General features: G+C 39.4%; 1 protein-coding gene across 3 annotated transcripts in view; it reads right to left on the bottom strand.

Moving 5' to 3' along the window:
- The window catches only part of LOC306883717 (protocadherin-19-like), a gene marked incomplete at both ends in the record, with an annotated part of 54620 nt that extends 38539 nt beyond the window's left edge, over nt 1-16081 (bottom strand). Inside the window, 3 exons of one of the 3 annotated variants that reach the window (XM_079439131.1) lie at nt 10375-10702; nt 11990-12025; nt 13935-16081. In XM_079439131.1, the coding sequence (XP_079295257.1) occupies nt 10375-10702; nt 11990-12025; nt 13935-16081 (2511 nt within the window). Of the gene's footprint in view, nt 1-10374; nt 10721-11989; nt 12026-13934 lie in introns of all 3 variants that reach the window. The other 2 variants (XM_079439132.1, XM_079439133.1) reach the window with 2 other exon arrangements.
- Between the last annotated feature and the right edge of the window lie 1989 nt (nt 16082-18070).

The following is an 18070-nucleotide window of genomic DNA, read 5'->3' as shown; positions in this document are numbered from 1 at the left end:
GAAAAAGAAAAGATGATAAATAATTCAAGTAATGACAACCGCAGCCTTTGTTCACCAACTTCCTTCCAGATCTAAGAGTTATCCATTTTACAAATGTTTGTTTTGCGGTGTTACATCAAGCAAGTAAATAAAACTTCCAGCCATCTTGTCATCATTCCAAATGAGAATTGTTTTCAAAGTGAAAACTGAGCTGGTGTACATATGCATTCCTGTCAATTCACTTGTCAGTCCGTTCCCTGGAATAAAATAAATAATAAATAAATAAATAATAAATAAAACAGCTGTGTCTGGGATTATGAAAAGCATGATTTCACAAAACTTCTGTATTCCAAAACACACCTTTCAGGGTTTTATTGTGGTGCCTTAGTATTTAGAAATTAAATGTGGGTTTAATGAAAATTGAGATTAAAGTATGCCTATAGTAAAATAAACAGACTTTTTTTTCCCCTTTTCTTTTATTCTTAAGAGTTAGTTAAAGGGACCCGTTTGACTTTATTTTGGCACGTAAAAGAAGATATTTTGAAAAAATGTTTTTGGTCCATAAAATAGACGTCAATGGGTCCACTGACTTTGTTTGCAGGGACAACATTTTTTTATTATTTTTTAGAGGTTTTTAAATGACTTCTTAAAACTTAGTTGTTGTAGATGCAGCTTTTGAAACTATACTAGTGAAGTATTATTTGAATAATTGTACAGAATTTTGGTCAACAGTTTTTGTTTTTAAATGTGCCAAAAGTGTGACAGATGTTTTTGTTTCAGAGAAGAAAGAGAGAAGAAGGAACAACGTGAAAGTAAACTAAAAAAGGTTATCCCTTTAAGAATTAGAAATAGTCAAATGTTAATGTCTAAATAGTAACACAGAGATAAAACATGTCCTACTGATTTGCAAGAGGCTAGATTATAAGTGACCAATGAAAACGGATTTATGTTTAGAGGAAATTTAGAGAACGTTGTTAAAGCGAAAACAGCTTTAAGCTCCCTAACATACTGTGCTTTCCCTCCTTAGGAATTAATAGCTTGCTACTGCTTGTTTTACTCATTCACTCCAACATTACATGATCTCAGTAGTTTCTGCTTGCATATCTGCGTATTCTAGGTGACACATAATCGCTAATAAATGGCCACATTATCTGACTGGAACCAGTTTCATATATACACTTTTTTGGAAGTCACTAGGATGTGTTGAGGGAAGCAGTGATAAACAGCTCTTATCCTTTTAAGACTGCCCCTTAATCCGACAGAGGGGAAGCTGCAGCTTTAAGAGATTTAGTCTGGATTATTGCTAGTCTTCCAAATTAAACCAAAAGTCATCTTTCTGCGGTTGCTCATGCAAGCTACAGCCCACCACAGCACTGTGACTGGATCGTTATAATTAGAAACACTCCCTGTCTCTCTTTCTTTCCCTATCCAGCCCAGTAAACAGCACCCAGGTAACATCGCTCTACTATCTGTGAGCGGTTGCCTGCCCACGGTCTCAAATTCTCCATCCTGGCAGCCTGGTTGTTCTAGCAGCTAAACCTTGTGAACCAGGGTGAGTTGTCTCAGGCACAACAAGGTTAAATCTGGTCTTAAGTCTGTAGAGTAATCATTATTAAGACACGGTCCTGAGAGTCTCTCCGATGTCCCCTAATCATTCGGGGTGTCCCCGAACCCCCTTGCTTTTCGGCGGTGCATTAGCGCGTCTATAAAACATGCGCAGGACCACAGGGCTATCGATGGCAGGAAGGGCTCGCCAGTACCTGTGTTCTATCTAATGGCAAGCGATGTTTTGAAGTAACTAAATCAGCAAGGGCCATAAAATATGAAAATACCATAAAGCAAACACTGTCAGCGAGAGCCCCAAGCTACATTGTCAAGCTACCTCTCTTGCACCATCGTATTTCAGGACGCGACATAAAAATAGACCACAATAACAATTAATCACGCTCTGTGGGGAGAAGCTAAGAACCCCTGAGAGAAAACTGTCTCTCTCCATTTATTATATGAAACACCCAAGACATAATAAACAAGAGACCAACAGAGAATAACACCCCTCCGCACACCACCCCCTACGGCGATATTTGTGACAGATCAACTCGTGCATTCAGGGGTGTGTTTTTTGTGGGTTTTTCTTGCTATAACGGGCTCTGTCGGTTTGCTTTAGGCTAACGATGTCTCAAAAGTTTGGGCCGCCAAACGCACGTCTTTGGAGTGACCTGCACACCCAAGAACAAATTAAATCCATATCATTACAGTCGTGGAGCAAGACTGTACGATTCCAGTCTCTCGTTTGCTCATATTCTTCATCGTTCTCTCTTTCAGAGCAGCTGTCTTGTCAGAATGTGGTTAGAGAGGCTGCGGACCCTGCTGAGAACACAGTGCCCAGAAACAGAGCAGCAAATCAGAACACACCGATCTCATTCATTAACTTTGGCTCTCTGGCTGCAGGACATCAAACGCTGGACGTGACGAGAGAGTCAAAGCAAACTTCCATTGTGTCTTGCGGAGTGGTCTCCGAAAAAAGGGTGGCTTAAAATCTTTTTGCATTTTGTGTTGCATTATAGACATTCAATTTCAGGGGCTTTTCACTAGCTGATGTTTATTTTGGTCTGTTGGGTTTTCAAGCGCTTTTGGCTCTGCGTGTCTCCGGCTTTCAGGTAAAACGAAAAAAAAAAAAAAAAACATCAAGAAACAACAAATCGGTGAAGTAGGCCTACTGGAATCCCATTTTTGCAGGAGGCTTGAGCAATCAAAATGCAAAACAGGATCAAACCTGCCCAACCCCTATGAAAAAAAACAAGCCAGAGGAAAATTCTCACAGCATCTTGCAAATAACATCAACATATTTCTTACTAAACTTGAACTTTGTTTCCAAGATTCTTGTTGGCCTGTGTCAATGCTTTTATTTACTCGCTCTCATGTCGTTCCAAACCTGAATAAGTTTCTTTCTTTGAAGAAAAGAGGTCATGCAGCGATGACCGAATTTTCCTTTTCAGATGAACTGTGCCTTTAAGACAAACAAAGAACTGCCAGAAGTGAGAGGGAGGAAGAGGGGGATATTGGGGTCTTTGAAAGAAAGTCGAGGGGGAATGGACGATAGCAATGATTGGAGTGGCTAAGGCCCCTGGAAGTATGATCCTGGTCATAGCCCATTAGGAAAGACGTGAGCGGGTGCTACAGCTCATTACATGCTCTGCCTCCTGTTCTATGGCTGAACAATGCACAATTATGTTGGCCTGCTGTTTTCTCAGCGCTACAGCTATACAGCGGCCTGCCTGCCAACAATCTCGCTGTTCATTAAGCCACCTCACCACACACTCAGCACACCCTGCCTACCTAGACAAATAACCCAGTTGCCAATAGACTCACAAAGGGGCTGGTTATTCTTGCTCTTGTAAACCCAGTGAATGCAGAAATTAATCTCAGCAGATATATGATGCAATTTCTCGTTCGCTTTCTCTCAAGAAAGACTTTTTTCCTTTCATAAATAGAAGAAAAGCAGAGGCAAGTAATCAGGAGGAGTTCTTGATATGTAATTGACTCGATACATCAGAAGTTTGTATTAGACGCTGAAAAGTGAGGCAAGCGCAGATCAATACATAAACAATTACATGTTCTGATATTAATCTGTGAAAATAAAGGAGTGAAAACCAACCGAAAAAGCAATATCACACATTCTAACAAACTGCACCAGGCTTTTGTAATGTATAACTTTGGAGATAAAAGAGCTAGGCGCTGTTATGGTAAACTTTCATTTATAACTTGTATCTTTCATATATCCAATTTATGATAATGCATGCAGTCCCTGGCACTAAAAGAACGATTTAATGTGAAAAGAAAAGCAGAAAAACTAATTCAGTCTGGCCACTTCAAACGGTCACTCTGTCTTCTTCTGAGATTTTATCTTGGAAAACAGTATTTATAATGGCTGTTCTTTTCTTTTGTTGTCATAATGGCACATGAACTTCCTATACCTTCTGAATGCTTTACCACTGGGGTTAGGGAACATCCCGTTAACATCCAGAGTAACTGGCCATCAACTGATGGTGAACTACAAATGAATACACTACATGTTGTGTTTAACTAAGGAACATGTTCTATAAAAGCACCACCTCTGTACTTGGGCATATTTATAGCCTCCCACTTTAAAATGATTCAGACATCATAGTTTACACTGTAATGCAAATTACTGAACGTGAAAAAACAGAGTTAAAAAGATATTCAATTTCCCTAAAAGGTCTATCCATGTGCAGATCCCCTGATAGTTTAATTGGCAAGTAGGTATACAAATATTTGGAAGGACATCTGCTCACACAAAACTGATAGTTTTGCACATACACTTACAACCCACCAGTTTGAATTTCACCCACTAGGATGTTTTCGTATTTTCTTTTCTTTATTTGCTTATGACAGTCCTCATACATACAACTTTCTACATGGTTTATCACAGTTCATTGTACTACACATGTAACTGTGAATATTGCACATTAGTCTGGTGGTTAAAATAAGCAAACAATGGTGAGCCTTGTCCATTATCATCTCTATAAAATTTAACAAATACACTTCTGATAAACCATGTAGAAAGTTGTCTGTTCATCATTCCCTGTGGCAATGCCTTGTGTTAGAGAATGTAGGCCGACCTTTCCATCCTATTAATTTAACCACAGGCATTTTCATTGCTGGCAGCTAAATCTGTGTTAATGAGAGATGAGGCTAAGAGAGAGAAAATCATTTATAAAGTTATTTTCCTCTCTTGTGGGTCTCAACTGTATCTGTATCTGGCCAGCTACTTTTCCATCAGAAGTCCTTTTTCACAGGTTCCATCTTGTCGCCCTGATCCAAGCGATATCACACATTATGTGTTACTTTGCAAGAGTGTGAAAAAAATCTGTTCTTCTCCAACTGTTTTTTTTTTCCAAAGTAAACCTGCAAAGATAATTTCAAAAGTCCAAACATGAATGTGTGCAGATCTTAATATATATAATAACCATTCAGTCATGCACAAAGACTGAATAGAATTGTTCGAGGAACACTGAAAAAAAAAACAATAAAAGATGCTTTTATAACCATTCCAGATAATCAATCCAAGTGAAGATGTGTAGCTTATGTTACATGCATGATGTCCATATACTTCTTTTTTTTTTTTTTTTGAATGTACTCTCTCGCTCGCTCACTTTCATTCATTCATATATGTTTTTTTAAGGATTTTAACTAATCTAAACTTGAAGAAATAACTTATTATAACATAATATTTTCAGGTACAATAAAAAACAAATATTTAATAGAGATGCCCAAACCTAAAATTTGGTTTAGAAGGTTTTACTGAACCAGTATATACAAAAACGCGTAACATTATTTAATAAAAAAGAGAAAAAAGAAGAAATGCTTTCTTATTACGGCTCTATTTTTTTCTGTTCTCCTTCCTCTCTCCCCAGCTGGGGTAAATACGTTGTCAGTTTTTGTCCTAAATGATTGAGAGCAGACGTTAAATGAAAGCTGGCCATTTTGACGTGCTTATGTCAGGTCATGACTGGAGCCACAAAGATAGCATTAGGGGTTTTTCTCATTCCAGGAAAACAGTAAAACAGTTTAAAGAGAATGAGTTTGCTCGACTATATTGCTCTAAAAATGTCTCACTTGAACGTCAGAGTTCAGCAAACGATTGAACATTCGTACTATAATGGAACTGTGGCCCTTTTATTAGATCCAGAAATGTTCCTGTTAGTAGGCGACTCTTGAAGGCAGAATGCCAGCAGAGTCTGTGGCTTACAAATATAACCTTCTTTGAAAACTCCCATCTTCATCTGCCAGAATCCAATCAGAACGCATCTCAAGGTACTTGAGATAAGGCGTATCTCTCACTTCCTTATCCTTTTTCTTCCTGCTCTATCTCTCGTACTGTCTATTTTGCTCTTTGGCACATAACATAAAAAAAAGAACGGGAAAGCTCAAGTTGATAAAAAATTATTTCAGGTTTAGGTGTAGTTGGCAGTCTGTGTTGTTTTTCTGCACTTCTTTTTCTTTTCTTTCTTTCTGTTTATTAATTCCCCACCTAATTGAAAGTGGCTAAATCCAAATTCTTCATCAGAGCAAGCCCAGTTCAGTGAGGCTTTCTGAAAGCCCTTCAGGGAGGCAGCATGCTGTGGCCTTTACCTTATCGTGTATGGGATTTAGTATGATTAATTGGCTTAGTCTGACGAAAGTCAGAGAAACACAAAACCCCAGCGGTTCAGTTAAGTCAAAACATTTTCAAAACCCTGACCTGAAACGGGAAACAAATGCTTTTTAAAAAGCCATTTTGTGCTACAAAACAAAGAATGATGGAGAAGAAATGATAAATTCCTGTGTGACGTTTTAGGACCGCGGGGCTATTGTAAACATGCAAACATGGGGGAAAAAATGGTAATTGCAATTAGTGGTATGCAAACAACAGATAATGTAGCTCTGGTAAATCTGAGGGTTTGGTAAACAAGAAGTTCTTCAACAAAGGTTTAATTACATTAATGCGGGCTAATGTATTCAACAGTCACTTTTTAGAAATGGAGTCTAAACATTAGACATAGTCCTAAGTGGCTGAAATGATTGGCAGCATATGAAACGAATGTGTATTATGTTTATGTGGCATGACTTTGCTTTGTACACACAAAGTGACATGAAAATGTGTCTCGTGCAGAGAAGCCTTATTGTGAATCTGTAAGTGCATGATGGATATGCTACAGATTAGTTTGACACCCTGGAGAACAGGGCTAACATAACATCAATGCTTCAATATAATGAAAATACAATTCTCATGTATATATGTCTGTATCACTGTGGTACATAAGAGATTCATCTAAACAAATATACAGATCCTTATTGACAGGCTGATCTCAAATATTAAACTGTATCTGAGTACCATATGCTAGCAGTGGGATTTATTCTTCGGTAACAGAATGCTAGCATCTGGATGAGCAGTGCTTAAATTATTGTTCCAAAACTGGAGAGGGGTTTTCTCTGACAGAAAATACAAATAGTAAAATAACTAGGTTTTCTTTTTCACATTCTCCTTAACACATTCAGTGCATAAAGTAGCAGGACGCTTTCTCCAAGCAGATCGATAGTTGGTGAAATTTTAGCTTATTATCAAAGTCACAGGTGGAGCGAAGCTCATTTTAGTTTAAGCAGGCTGCCATGTAGGCCTATGCTTATGCTGCAAAAATCACTACTGATCTTGTATAATCGGCTAGGGAGCCACATCTCTATTACGGCCTGGACCTTATTTTGGAGACAACCAAAGGCAGGTTAACCACATGGCTTTCTGAAAAAAATGTGTCTGACTCCTTAGAGACTGGCACCACAGAACCATCTCTAGACAGTCAGTTTCATAAACACAGAGTTTACCTGGAGCCTTGAAATACAAATTACTGTTATAACTTTATATATTTTTATTAGTTATTGTTTAAACATCTTTCATCCTCTATCTTGCATGTTTTGTAGCACATTAGCATTAATAAATGACTTTACATTAGCATTAATAAACTACATAATCTGGTGTCTCTGAAACATTTTAAATCCATTAGTCGAGTATTGGAGGATGAGTCAATGAATTGTAAATGTTGCATATTTTATGCTGAACATGTTATTTCTGACCTAAACTATTTTGTAGCACATCTACAATAATAAATTAATTTTAAAAAAGTATACTTTCACCTAAACTACTCATCTTTTATCTTTTACCCTGTTTATTTTTGTAGGAATTCTATGTACTGCATAATTTCTCATATGATAGGAATCTGTATTATTTGTAAATCAATGTCTGCTAAATTAATAAATATTAATCTCGGACAATAGTTATCAGCCTTATTATGTGTCTGGTTCACTGGTGGCTGTAGATAAAAGGTGTATCTTCCACTGCAGTTGTGCTGTTCATGAAAAAGTACACTAGGTGCTTTTCAAAAGCATCAGTAGGATGAAAAGCTGTGTCTTTGCTATCTAGATTATCAGATTAGTTTCATTATTAATAAGACGGCAGTGTGTAATTGTAATTAAAACTATGCAATATTTCTTCTCCTGCCGGAAAAATTGGCACAGCACTCTTCCAAACATACATTTTCCGAGTATAAGCTCCAACTGGGACTATAAAGTAAACAAACAAGCACATTTCAAAATCATGTCTGAATCACAAAAACGCTGGAAAACAGCCCTCAGACCTTGATATTTCAGGGCAAGGAGATGCACGGTTAATCACAACTGTGTACCAACCAGTGTGTCCTCGGCAGACCGCTGGGAAGCTCTGGCTTGTAGAGTCAAACGCTTCCAAGTCCAGACTCGTAATGCATGACAAAGCTATTATCGGTCATTTAACAGCTGCAATATTTGATTGTGCCCCACATAAATGGATGCGTAATTATACTGACAACATTTTTCATATACAGCATGTTGAATGGGAAGCCACTGAATTTTGTAAATGTCACACCAAAGGGGAAAAGGATATGGCCGACTGTAGTCAGCCCGTCTTTGGCCTCTGGTGGAGAAATATGCAGAAATGTGGTCAAAGAGATGTTTGTCAATGTCAGGTGGAGCGCCACGCATGATGAAGCCAGCATACAAATAAACCCACACCTTTATCAGGCCAATCACTGGCCTATATGAAATTGGAAAATGTGCTGTGCCCAGACATCAGACATTAAGATGCATGTATACACCGTCTCGCTCTCTCTCTCTCTCCCTCTTGCTGCAGTGAAACAACAAAGCTTTGCATTAGAGTTCATTGTACTATCACACTCAATCTGCAGGCTTATTCAGCCCACGCCATCCCCCTCCGTTAATTCTTTGTCTTTTCATCAATTGAGAAAAATAGATGTTCTTTAATCCTGCTGCTTAGGTAGTTTTATTAAAGGATTACGCTACCATGCCAAGCTACTACATTTGCTGTTACACACCGTAATTCCTTTGTCCAGTCAGCGTGCAGCTTTAAGTCTTGTGTTAACCTCTGTATAGTCTGACCTACTAGTTGAGGATTTCTGTCTGAATATTCCTCCATTACCTAGTTGGATTTTAAATATCTCCTATACAACTTTGAGCATCTGGTGACTGCAATATATTAGTGCTATATTAACTGTGTTTCATTGATTTCCACAGGCTTTGCAAACAACCGAGTGCTGGATCAGCCAATCAATGGATCGGTGCAAATTTAACATCTCATTTTGCCAACAGTGAAACTCCTTATGTGTGCTCAGTCTGTTTGTGTACCACCTGTCAATTCAAGCAGCCATACCACTCACTACAGTTGATAGCATAAGTTTGCATACTCCTTGCAATATATATAAACATAAGGTCTTAATTATTTAGTATTGCCCTTCATAATTTGTGTAAGATGTTTACACATTTACATTTATACATTTGGCAGGTGCTTTTATTCAAAGTGACTTGCACTGCATTCAAAGTACACATTTATTTTATTTTCCAAAAGTGAAACCAATCATAATTTTCAACAGTCATTTCCACCTCATTGAGGAAGCTGCACTGTCATAAGAACTAAGAATGCATTGTGTAAATTTGGTTTTATTTATTCATAAACTGTCTTAAACTTTGAAATATGAGCAAATAATATCTGTATTTTGAGAGCTTAATCAGGGCAGTGCTAAATAAATAAACAAAATACAAAATTTCCATGATCCATCTTATTTTTCTAAATGATAAATCATTCTCTTGCAGAATCTGAAAAATGTTTATCATTAAAAAATAAGATGCATTATAAAAAATTTACATAATGCCTACTATGTCATTGCATTGCCACTGCAGTCTTAAAGCAACCTGATTGGTTGATTATGTCACTGCTGATTACCCTGACATCGCGATAAAGCCTGTGTGTAACTCTATTGTAAACAGATGTAACTTTACACTTACATTTCAGAAATCCATCACAAGCCGCTGCATGCAACCTATGGAGTTTGAGAACTTAGGTGCAAATCATTGTTTCGGCAATGATTGTTCTTAATGGTTGCACCTAAAATTACATGCAGCGTTACCGATTAGCCAGGTCATTAGGCAGATGTTCAGGCTACAACTCTTTTGAAAAAGCATGAAAAAGAGAGAGCAGAAACAGAGGTTGCCAACTTCTCACTTTTTTAATACACCTATTCCTAGGTGTCCAACATTGGCAAATAATGCATGTAAGCATGGATATGTAAGCACCTTTGAAGGCTTAGTTAAAAGAAACCATACAGTATTTCCGCTTTCCTATCTTGCAGTTAAAAAGACAGCAACCACAAATCACCCAAATTCCAGTAAGAGTAATAGCTAACTATCAGGTTGGGTTAGCGGCCCTGCGACGAATTTCCCTCGACCCCACCCTCCCTTGCCGCTGGTAGCCGTGGCAGGCTGAAGGATGGAGCAGACTGGAGCAAATCTCACCTCAGGCAGCGGCATGCCGTTGATGATGAGGTCAGGCTGCTGAGGGCCCTGCCCTGTGAAGGTATGGTGGTAGCCATGGTTGGGTGCAGCATTCCTGGAGTTCTGGTTCTCCACGTTGAGGAAGGTGCTCTCGGAGCGCCTGCAGCCCAGCGGCAGAGTCTGCTGGTGGTAGTCGAAGTAGTTGAGCGAAGAGGTGAGAGACGAGCAACTCACCACATTCATCTTGTCCGTCTCCTCCACGTCCCGCGGCACCAGCCGGATGTCGTTCTTGCTCAGCTTCTTCTTCTTGCTGGACTTCTTCTGGTTGCCGTAGGAATACTCCGCCACCCTGCGCAGGTACAAGAAACTGAACAGACTCAATAAAGCAGTGCTCTGCGTTCCTCACTGCATGCACAGCTGGAGCCAGGTCCTGGCCTGGCTCCGGCTGAGGTGCCAGACCCATATTCAATGGCGGCGCAAGAGAGAGCGGCCACATTCGAGCGACCTCTGGCCGCTAATGGAGCCGACATCCCTCATTTGTTTGTATTTCCATGCTCGGCGGCTCGACTTGTCACAAACACACATACACAATGCAAACATGCCAAACCACAGAAGCACACACAGCGACAAATGATACCAAGTGTCATTGTGAGTGTAAGTAATAATATTCAAAATTAGGCCTGCATTTTTCTGCTTTTTTTCTCTTGTGTTACAAACAAGCCCGCTGGCAGGTGGGTTGTGAATCTCAATTCTCTGAGCTACGCTCTGTGGCTACAGCTAACTTGATTTGAGGGTTTTGATTCTAATCACAGTAAATGAGAAACTTTGAGATCTTGCCCCAAAGGATGCTTGGGTTGCAATTTAAACTTAAACTTGAGCACTCATAAGGAGAGTCGGTGTTGTAAACAATCTTTGTCTTAGCTATTCCCCACTGACCCCTCTCGCTTTTTCCTATGAGGATCTTTAGATCTTATAGCCTGAAACAATCTTACACTTATTTCTTTTTATGTCCTCTGAAGGGCACACATTTGCCCTAACGTACGGCTTGGGCTTAATGGTACGCTCGCTCTACCTGCACAACACAAAGCTCCTCTTTCTGTGCTTTTCATTTGGATTCAGGCTGTCTCTCTGCTCCTTACTTTTTTCTGACTCAGAAAAATTATAACGGTGCAGGACCTTATCTTTTCAGGAGGCATCTAAAAGCTTTTTTTTCTCTAAAAAGTTAGGCAAGACATGCTTAATAGCTGGTTGAAAAAATGTACTATTATGACACTGAAGGAATAGTGAGCTTGTTTCTTTCATTAAATAATTAGTGACAAAGCAGATTGCAAATATGTGAGAAGAGACTTAATAAGGCTCTATATATATATACAGTATGATGTTAATTATCATAATGAATAGTATTGGATGTTGTTGTCTGTCTTGTTTTATTAAAACCATTTGTTTTTCTTCTGTAAACTGCAACAGCACCAGAGTCTTTTATTTAACTGTGTTAATAAACACGTCTCTATGGTCTGTTTGGTCATATGTGTTTGGCTCTCGTCACAGTGAAGACAATCCAAAGAATCTGAGATGAGCCAGAAAGGAGAGTCAGTGAGCACAGCTGAAGAAAACCGTATCAAGCACTCTCACTAACCCCCTGTTGGGAGAGCTGAAAGCCTCCATCAAGTTTCTATCTGGAGAGGAAAATAAATGTTAACGATAGCAATCTAAACACCGGCCATCTCTAACCATCTTCCGATCACGGCAAGGTAGATACTCTGCGTGCCTAACCATCATGATCACGAAGTAACCTTCTTGAAAACGTTTACTTGCATACGTCTCTGTTAAGATGGATCATTTACTGTATGCTGTTGCATTACAAGACAGAAACGTCAACAACAATTTGAGGTAAAAATATGGTAATGGTTTCAGGTTAAATTTGCAAAAGCAATTTATATGGAAATGTTGAGTGGTAATGTAGCAGAGGGAATTCAACACAGTGGCCAATGTTACAGATTGATAAGTATTCATACTACAGTAGATTAACAAAATAATATTCTCCCCTACACACCATGTGTCAAAGACTATTACTGTGCTATACATTTGCATAACTTACCCTTTACGAGTGTAATTATTTTTATGACAGTGTGATCGTTGACAGTAACATTTGATTGCCATGGCCTTGCTATTGTATTTTGATTTAGTGACCTCTACGATCACAACCATAAAATGTTGCCAAATCATAAATGAAATCTCCAAATTTGAGCAACAAGTCAATATTTTGATTAGCACAAATTTTGAGAGAGGACCTAAAGGTCATAAAATTACACCAATAATTTATGCAAACACCAGTCTCGACGCAGATAGTGTGTATGAGGAAAGGCCTATGCTTACCCTTCAGTCATCAAGCAATGGTTAATTTAACTTATTTTAGATTACTCTATCATTTAGCTTTATTTTTTTTCTTGTGTAATTTTTCAAAAATATCGTAATGGCAATATTGCAGTAAAAATAAATAATAATAATAATAATAAATAAATCAAAATCAATTAAATTTAAGCTAAATGTATTTTTCCTCTGCCACTTTCATTTGGTTTATGATAAAGACAGCTAAACTGAAACTTTGAGAGCTCTAAATCAAATAAAAATGTCAAATTATTGTGACATTTTTTGTGGTGTAAAATATTTGTTTTGTTTTGCTATTACAGTATATCTGATTTTTATTAATTAGTATCATATATTTATTTTAAGCCTCATATATATCATCATAAATGATGAATATGTAATTTTTTGGTAATATTTACAATAGTGTATACATAATAATCACAATGAACAAGTATAATGATCTCCTGTAATGCTTCCTTCTGTTATCAGCAATGGCACCAGCAGAGCAAGGCCAGAAGCACATGCACAGTTGAAGACACAGCGCGTGCACAGCCAAGATACACATCAAACATGCACTCTCTTTATATCTTAATAATCATATGCTGACAATTGATTCATTTCCGGTAGAAATATAATCATATGCTTGATAACTAGACCAGGGTGCGAATTATGGAAGGGTTGGTGAGGTCTGACCCAATAAGTAATGCCTGAATGTCCACAAGTAAATATGTTTAGGCCTATGCATTTTTACATTTAGCCACATTTTTATATTTTCTCAAACAATGTTGGAGAATTTCTGTCTGTAACTGTTGGGGGTTTGAGCCACAATTATTGGAGGTTAGTCTGTCTCACAACAAAAATTGTTCTTTGGTGCCCTTAACTAGCCAACTGTCAGTTACTCAAAATAACTGAAATAAACAACTTTGTTGTTGTTTTATTATATGTAAATAATATGTTATTAATCATATATATGTTAAAGTTATTAATGTTAAATGTGATACAACAAACAGTAGGCCTACTTATGTATGTAACGTACTGTTGCTATGGTTACCACCTCAGGAGAACGCAATTTCTGCTCGAGAGCAAGTTTTTAGCGCAATACGACTTTTATGGTTAGGCCTTTTGTTGATTCTAGTTCGTTTTTGTGGTTAACCGTCTGAATAATTCGCACACTGAACTAGCTGTGTTTCACTTTAAACAGATGCTTTGGGTACCTGCAGTTGTATGTTCGGATTTCCTTGTTATCCCTTTTGCACTTGACTGCCACAAATATCATTGTGACAAACAGGATGACTGCAATAGAGCCCAGGGCAATGATGAAAATGAGAGACAGGTTGACGGGTCCGATTTGCTCCTGTGCATTGAGATCAGGAGAGAGGTATATGACAATATATGCAGAGGCAGAGAGAGAGGTTTGGCCGTGGTCGTGCGCCACCACGGTTATTTGATAGGATGGTTTCGCATTCTCCCCAAATGTCTTTGTGGTTCGCACCTCGCCGTTTATCTGGTCTATTTCAAAGTATGCCATGTCTCCTTCTGAAATTGAATACGCTAACCTTCCGTTTTCCCCCTCATCGTAATCATCAGCTTTTATTTGTGTAACCAAATAACCAACTCCAGCATTTTTAGGAATGGACACCTCCGCGGTGCCGTTCACCAGGGGCGGGGTTGTCATCACAGGTGTGTTGTCATTTACATCCAGTACAACAATGCGCACGGTGGCGTTGCTGGTCAAAGGTGGATCTCCCCCATCCTTCGCGGAGACTTTAAACTCAAAGGTCCGCGTATCTTCGTGATTAAAAGCCCTAACGCCGTATATTTCGCCGTTTGAGTTCACGGTAACGTAAGATTCCACAGACATGCCCCGCACCTCCGATTTGATGATCTCGTAGGACACGGTGCCGTTCATGCCCAGGTCAGGGTCCCTGGCGGACACCGCCAGCAGAAACGCACCTGGGACGTTATTTTCGAGGACCATGGCTTGATAGTGTGGCTTGATGAAGTACGGGGGATTGTCGTTTTCATCCGTTACTTTCACTGCAAAAGATTTCGAGCTTCTGAGCGGGGGGTACCCGCTGTCCTCGGCTAGAATGGTCAAATTGTACGTGTCTCTTTGCTCCCTATCCAGACGGCCATCAACAAGTAAGGTGGAGAAGCTCTCAAACTCGTTGAGTCTAAAAGGCACATTGCCCTGCAGTCTGCACTGCACTTTTCCATTCGCTCCCGAATCATTGTCTGAGACTCTCACCAGGGCTATTACATATCCGAGAGGAGCGTTTTCGCTCACCTCTACCATCTCGCTGTTTTCTGACAACAGTTTGATTTCTGGCGCGTTGTCGTTGATGTCGATTACGTTAACAATCACTTTGCAGTGGGCAGGGATTGAATTTGGACCCAGGTCTTTGGCTTGTACGTCAATTTCGTGGACGGGCAATTCCTCGTGGTCCAAAACGCCATTCACTGTTATCACGCCTGTTTTGGGGTCGATTTTAAACATCTGTTTGGTCAGGTTGGACACGAAGTTTATGAATGAGTAGACCACCTCGCCATTGGTTCCTTCGTCTGGGTCCGTGGCGTTCAAGTCTATGACTAAGGTGTTAATGGGAAAATTCTCCAGCACGTTTACAGTGTATACTGGCTCATCGAAAACGGGGTTGTTGTCGTTCGAGTCAATGACTCTGATGTTAAGTTGCACGGTCCCAGACTTTGGGGGGTCTCCACCATCCTCCGCGGTGAGTTCAAACGCGTAACGAGACTGCGTCTCTCTGTCTAAAGTCTTTTCCACCACAAGTTCTGCGATTTTGGACCCGTCCCCCCTCGTCTTAATCTCAAGACCGAAAATATCATTAGGGGTAATTGTGTACGTCTGAATGCCGTTGCTCCCGGAGTCCGGATCGCTTGCCCCCTCTAGGGGAAATCTGGTACCGGGAGCGGCGTTTTCCGAGATTTCTATGTCAATGTGGTTGGTGGGGAAGCGGGGCGCATTGTCGTTTATGTCGATAATCTCAATTTTAATCACGCAGATCTCCATCGAGTTCGACATCACCTCCAACGAAATAAAACACTTCTGTGTCTGTCGGCAAACAGAGTCCCGATCAATTTTTTGCTTTGTGATGAGCAGTCCGGCGGGGCTCAAATTAACCCATCGCGGCTCGGAATTGGAGATAACCCGCAAATAAGGCTGTCGGTTTCCCAGTGCAAAACCCGCATTTTTTGCGTCCGCCGTCACGTTGGCTATCTTTGTGCCTGCACGCAGCTCTTCTTCCACGGTGTATTTCAAATTGTAAACGGCATCGACTCCAGTCCAGCACAAGAGAAAGCAGAAAAACATTTGGACGAAATCCATGTCCTTGGAATGCATTATACCTGTTGATGTCTGCCTTCGCACGCTCATTTGCATGATTTTTTATTAACATTTAAACTTATGCACGTTCAGTCAGACGTACAGAAAACTCCCAATAAGTCAAAGGAATAAAATCACAGTCTCGTCGACATCCTTTAAAATGAACGAAAATGTTTATATTTGCGATGAAATTCATCTGACTTACTGATTACGCAGTTGATAACTTCCATTTACTTTATCGAAATCTTATCAGGCCGCCCATGTCTTGTATTATGTTTTGGGGGAAAAAAATACGAAGAAAACTGGTGAATAATTCTTCATATAGAGAATGTGAAAACATTGTGAATGAAAAACATGGCTTCAACATGAACATTTGCGTAATTCAGGGTAAGCGAGATGTAAACCGACCATTTTGAGCCAGTGAAGAAAAAAAAAAAAATTCAGTAAAAATGTTGGCTAAATGTCCGCTGGAAGGTCCTCATCTTGCGAATGAATGAAGGGAAGGATCCAATTCAAAAATATTTTCTCTTGGTATCATGATTCGTGACGACCACTTAGACTGAAATTGAGTTTAAAACATCGCTCATGCCAAATCAATCCATATAACAATGTGAAGTTAGGATGTCTCCTCCTTGATCCGCATTTATGTCCATGCACATATCCAACTGAAACAACAGAGATTCCTATTTCAGAAAAAAAGAGAACAGTCCAGACTCTGAAACTGGAACAATATGGCAAACCAATATTAATTAAATATCAGTCCAGTCCACAATTCACTGATATTCCCAGTCGAGCAAGAGGTGGGTGCCTTGTCCACTGAAGATTTCTCTCAACAAGCGTACATTTCTTGTATGAAGGTATTTCAGCTGGCCTTAGTCCAGAAAGAAAGAAACTAAATCCGTATAAAACACTGAGAAAAGATCAGTGTAGAAAAATCAAACATTTGCAAGTGAAGCTGGGCTCTTCTCGCCGTAATAAAAGCGTCCGATCTGAAATGTCCAGCCTCTGGATGAAAAGAAATAGTTCTTGGTATAGTTTTTAAATGCGGTTCACTGAGGTACACGCACGGCGCGCATCTTCAGCGCATACTGTCGAATGCACAGCTCAGTGTCTCGCGCTCAGTCTCAGGACCCGCAATCCCCACACAGCCAATCAGAGGTTACACTGGAGAGCTGGATTTGCTGGTGGGTGGGGCAAACTACAGCTATGAACTCGGCCAGCTAGCTCAACGCACAGTGTGTGTTATCCGTTCTAGTGATGTCTGGACATACAGTTTGTCAATACATATACTGACTTTTGGGAGGGTAACATTTTAATAGGAATTTCCGTAAAGAAAAATGCTGGGGGCGCAATTAGTTGAGGTTCACACAGCACAGATATTGCCTTTTTAAATAAAACTACAAGTTCTTGTTAGGCTATATAATTTTCCCGATCTAAAAAAAAATAATAAAAAATCTTATTTGATATAGGCTATTAATTTTTTTTTAGTTTGTTCTGTTTAATGTTTCGTCCGACAATAGGCTGTCCAGTGGTTTGCTGTTGCCATGGTTTCCTCCATAAACTTTTTTGTTCTTGACATAACCTAATTTGGTTTAGATTTAAATTGACCCTAATTTAGAATATGGTAATGATAATGATGGGTTTAATGATTTATAATCAATATATTCAAAACGAATTAAGTTGATATTTTCTTGACGGCTGGGTGCAGCTAGCCTATTTAATTGGCTGACAGAAATGACCCTTCCGCACACAGAGTAGCCTATCAATTGTAACCTATCCTTTGATAGTAAAAATATTAATGTTGCTGCCTAATTTTAGATCCGTCACATCTGAGTAGCCTATTATCCACGTCATAATACGCCTAACACGTTTACTTACGGCAAGTACGTATTTATTGGCTTGTTTAATAAGATATTAAAGGTTGTTCACGTGTTGCGCTAGTTGTAGTGATTAAATATGGTAGTAGCCGTGTTAAGAAATATTAATTACATGCCTAAGAATGGGAGC

Source organism: Barbus barbus (genome assembly GCF_936440315.1).
Source record: "Barbus barbus genome assembly, chromosome: 17".
Classification (NCBI taxonomy): Eukaryota; Metazoa; Chordata; class Actinopteri; order Cypriniformes; family Cyprinidae; genus Barbus; species Barbus barbus.
This window is presented reverse-complemented; position numbering and strand designations above follow the sequence as displayed.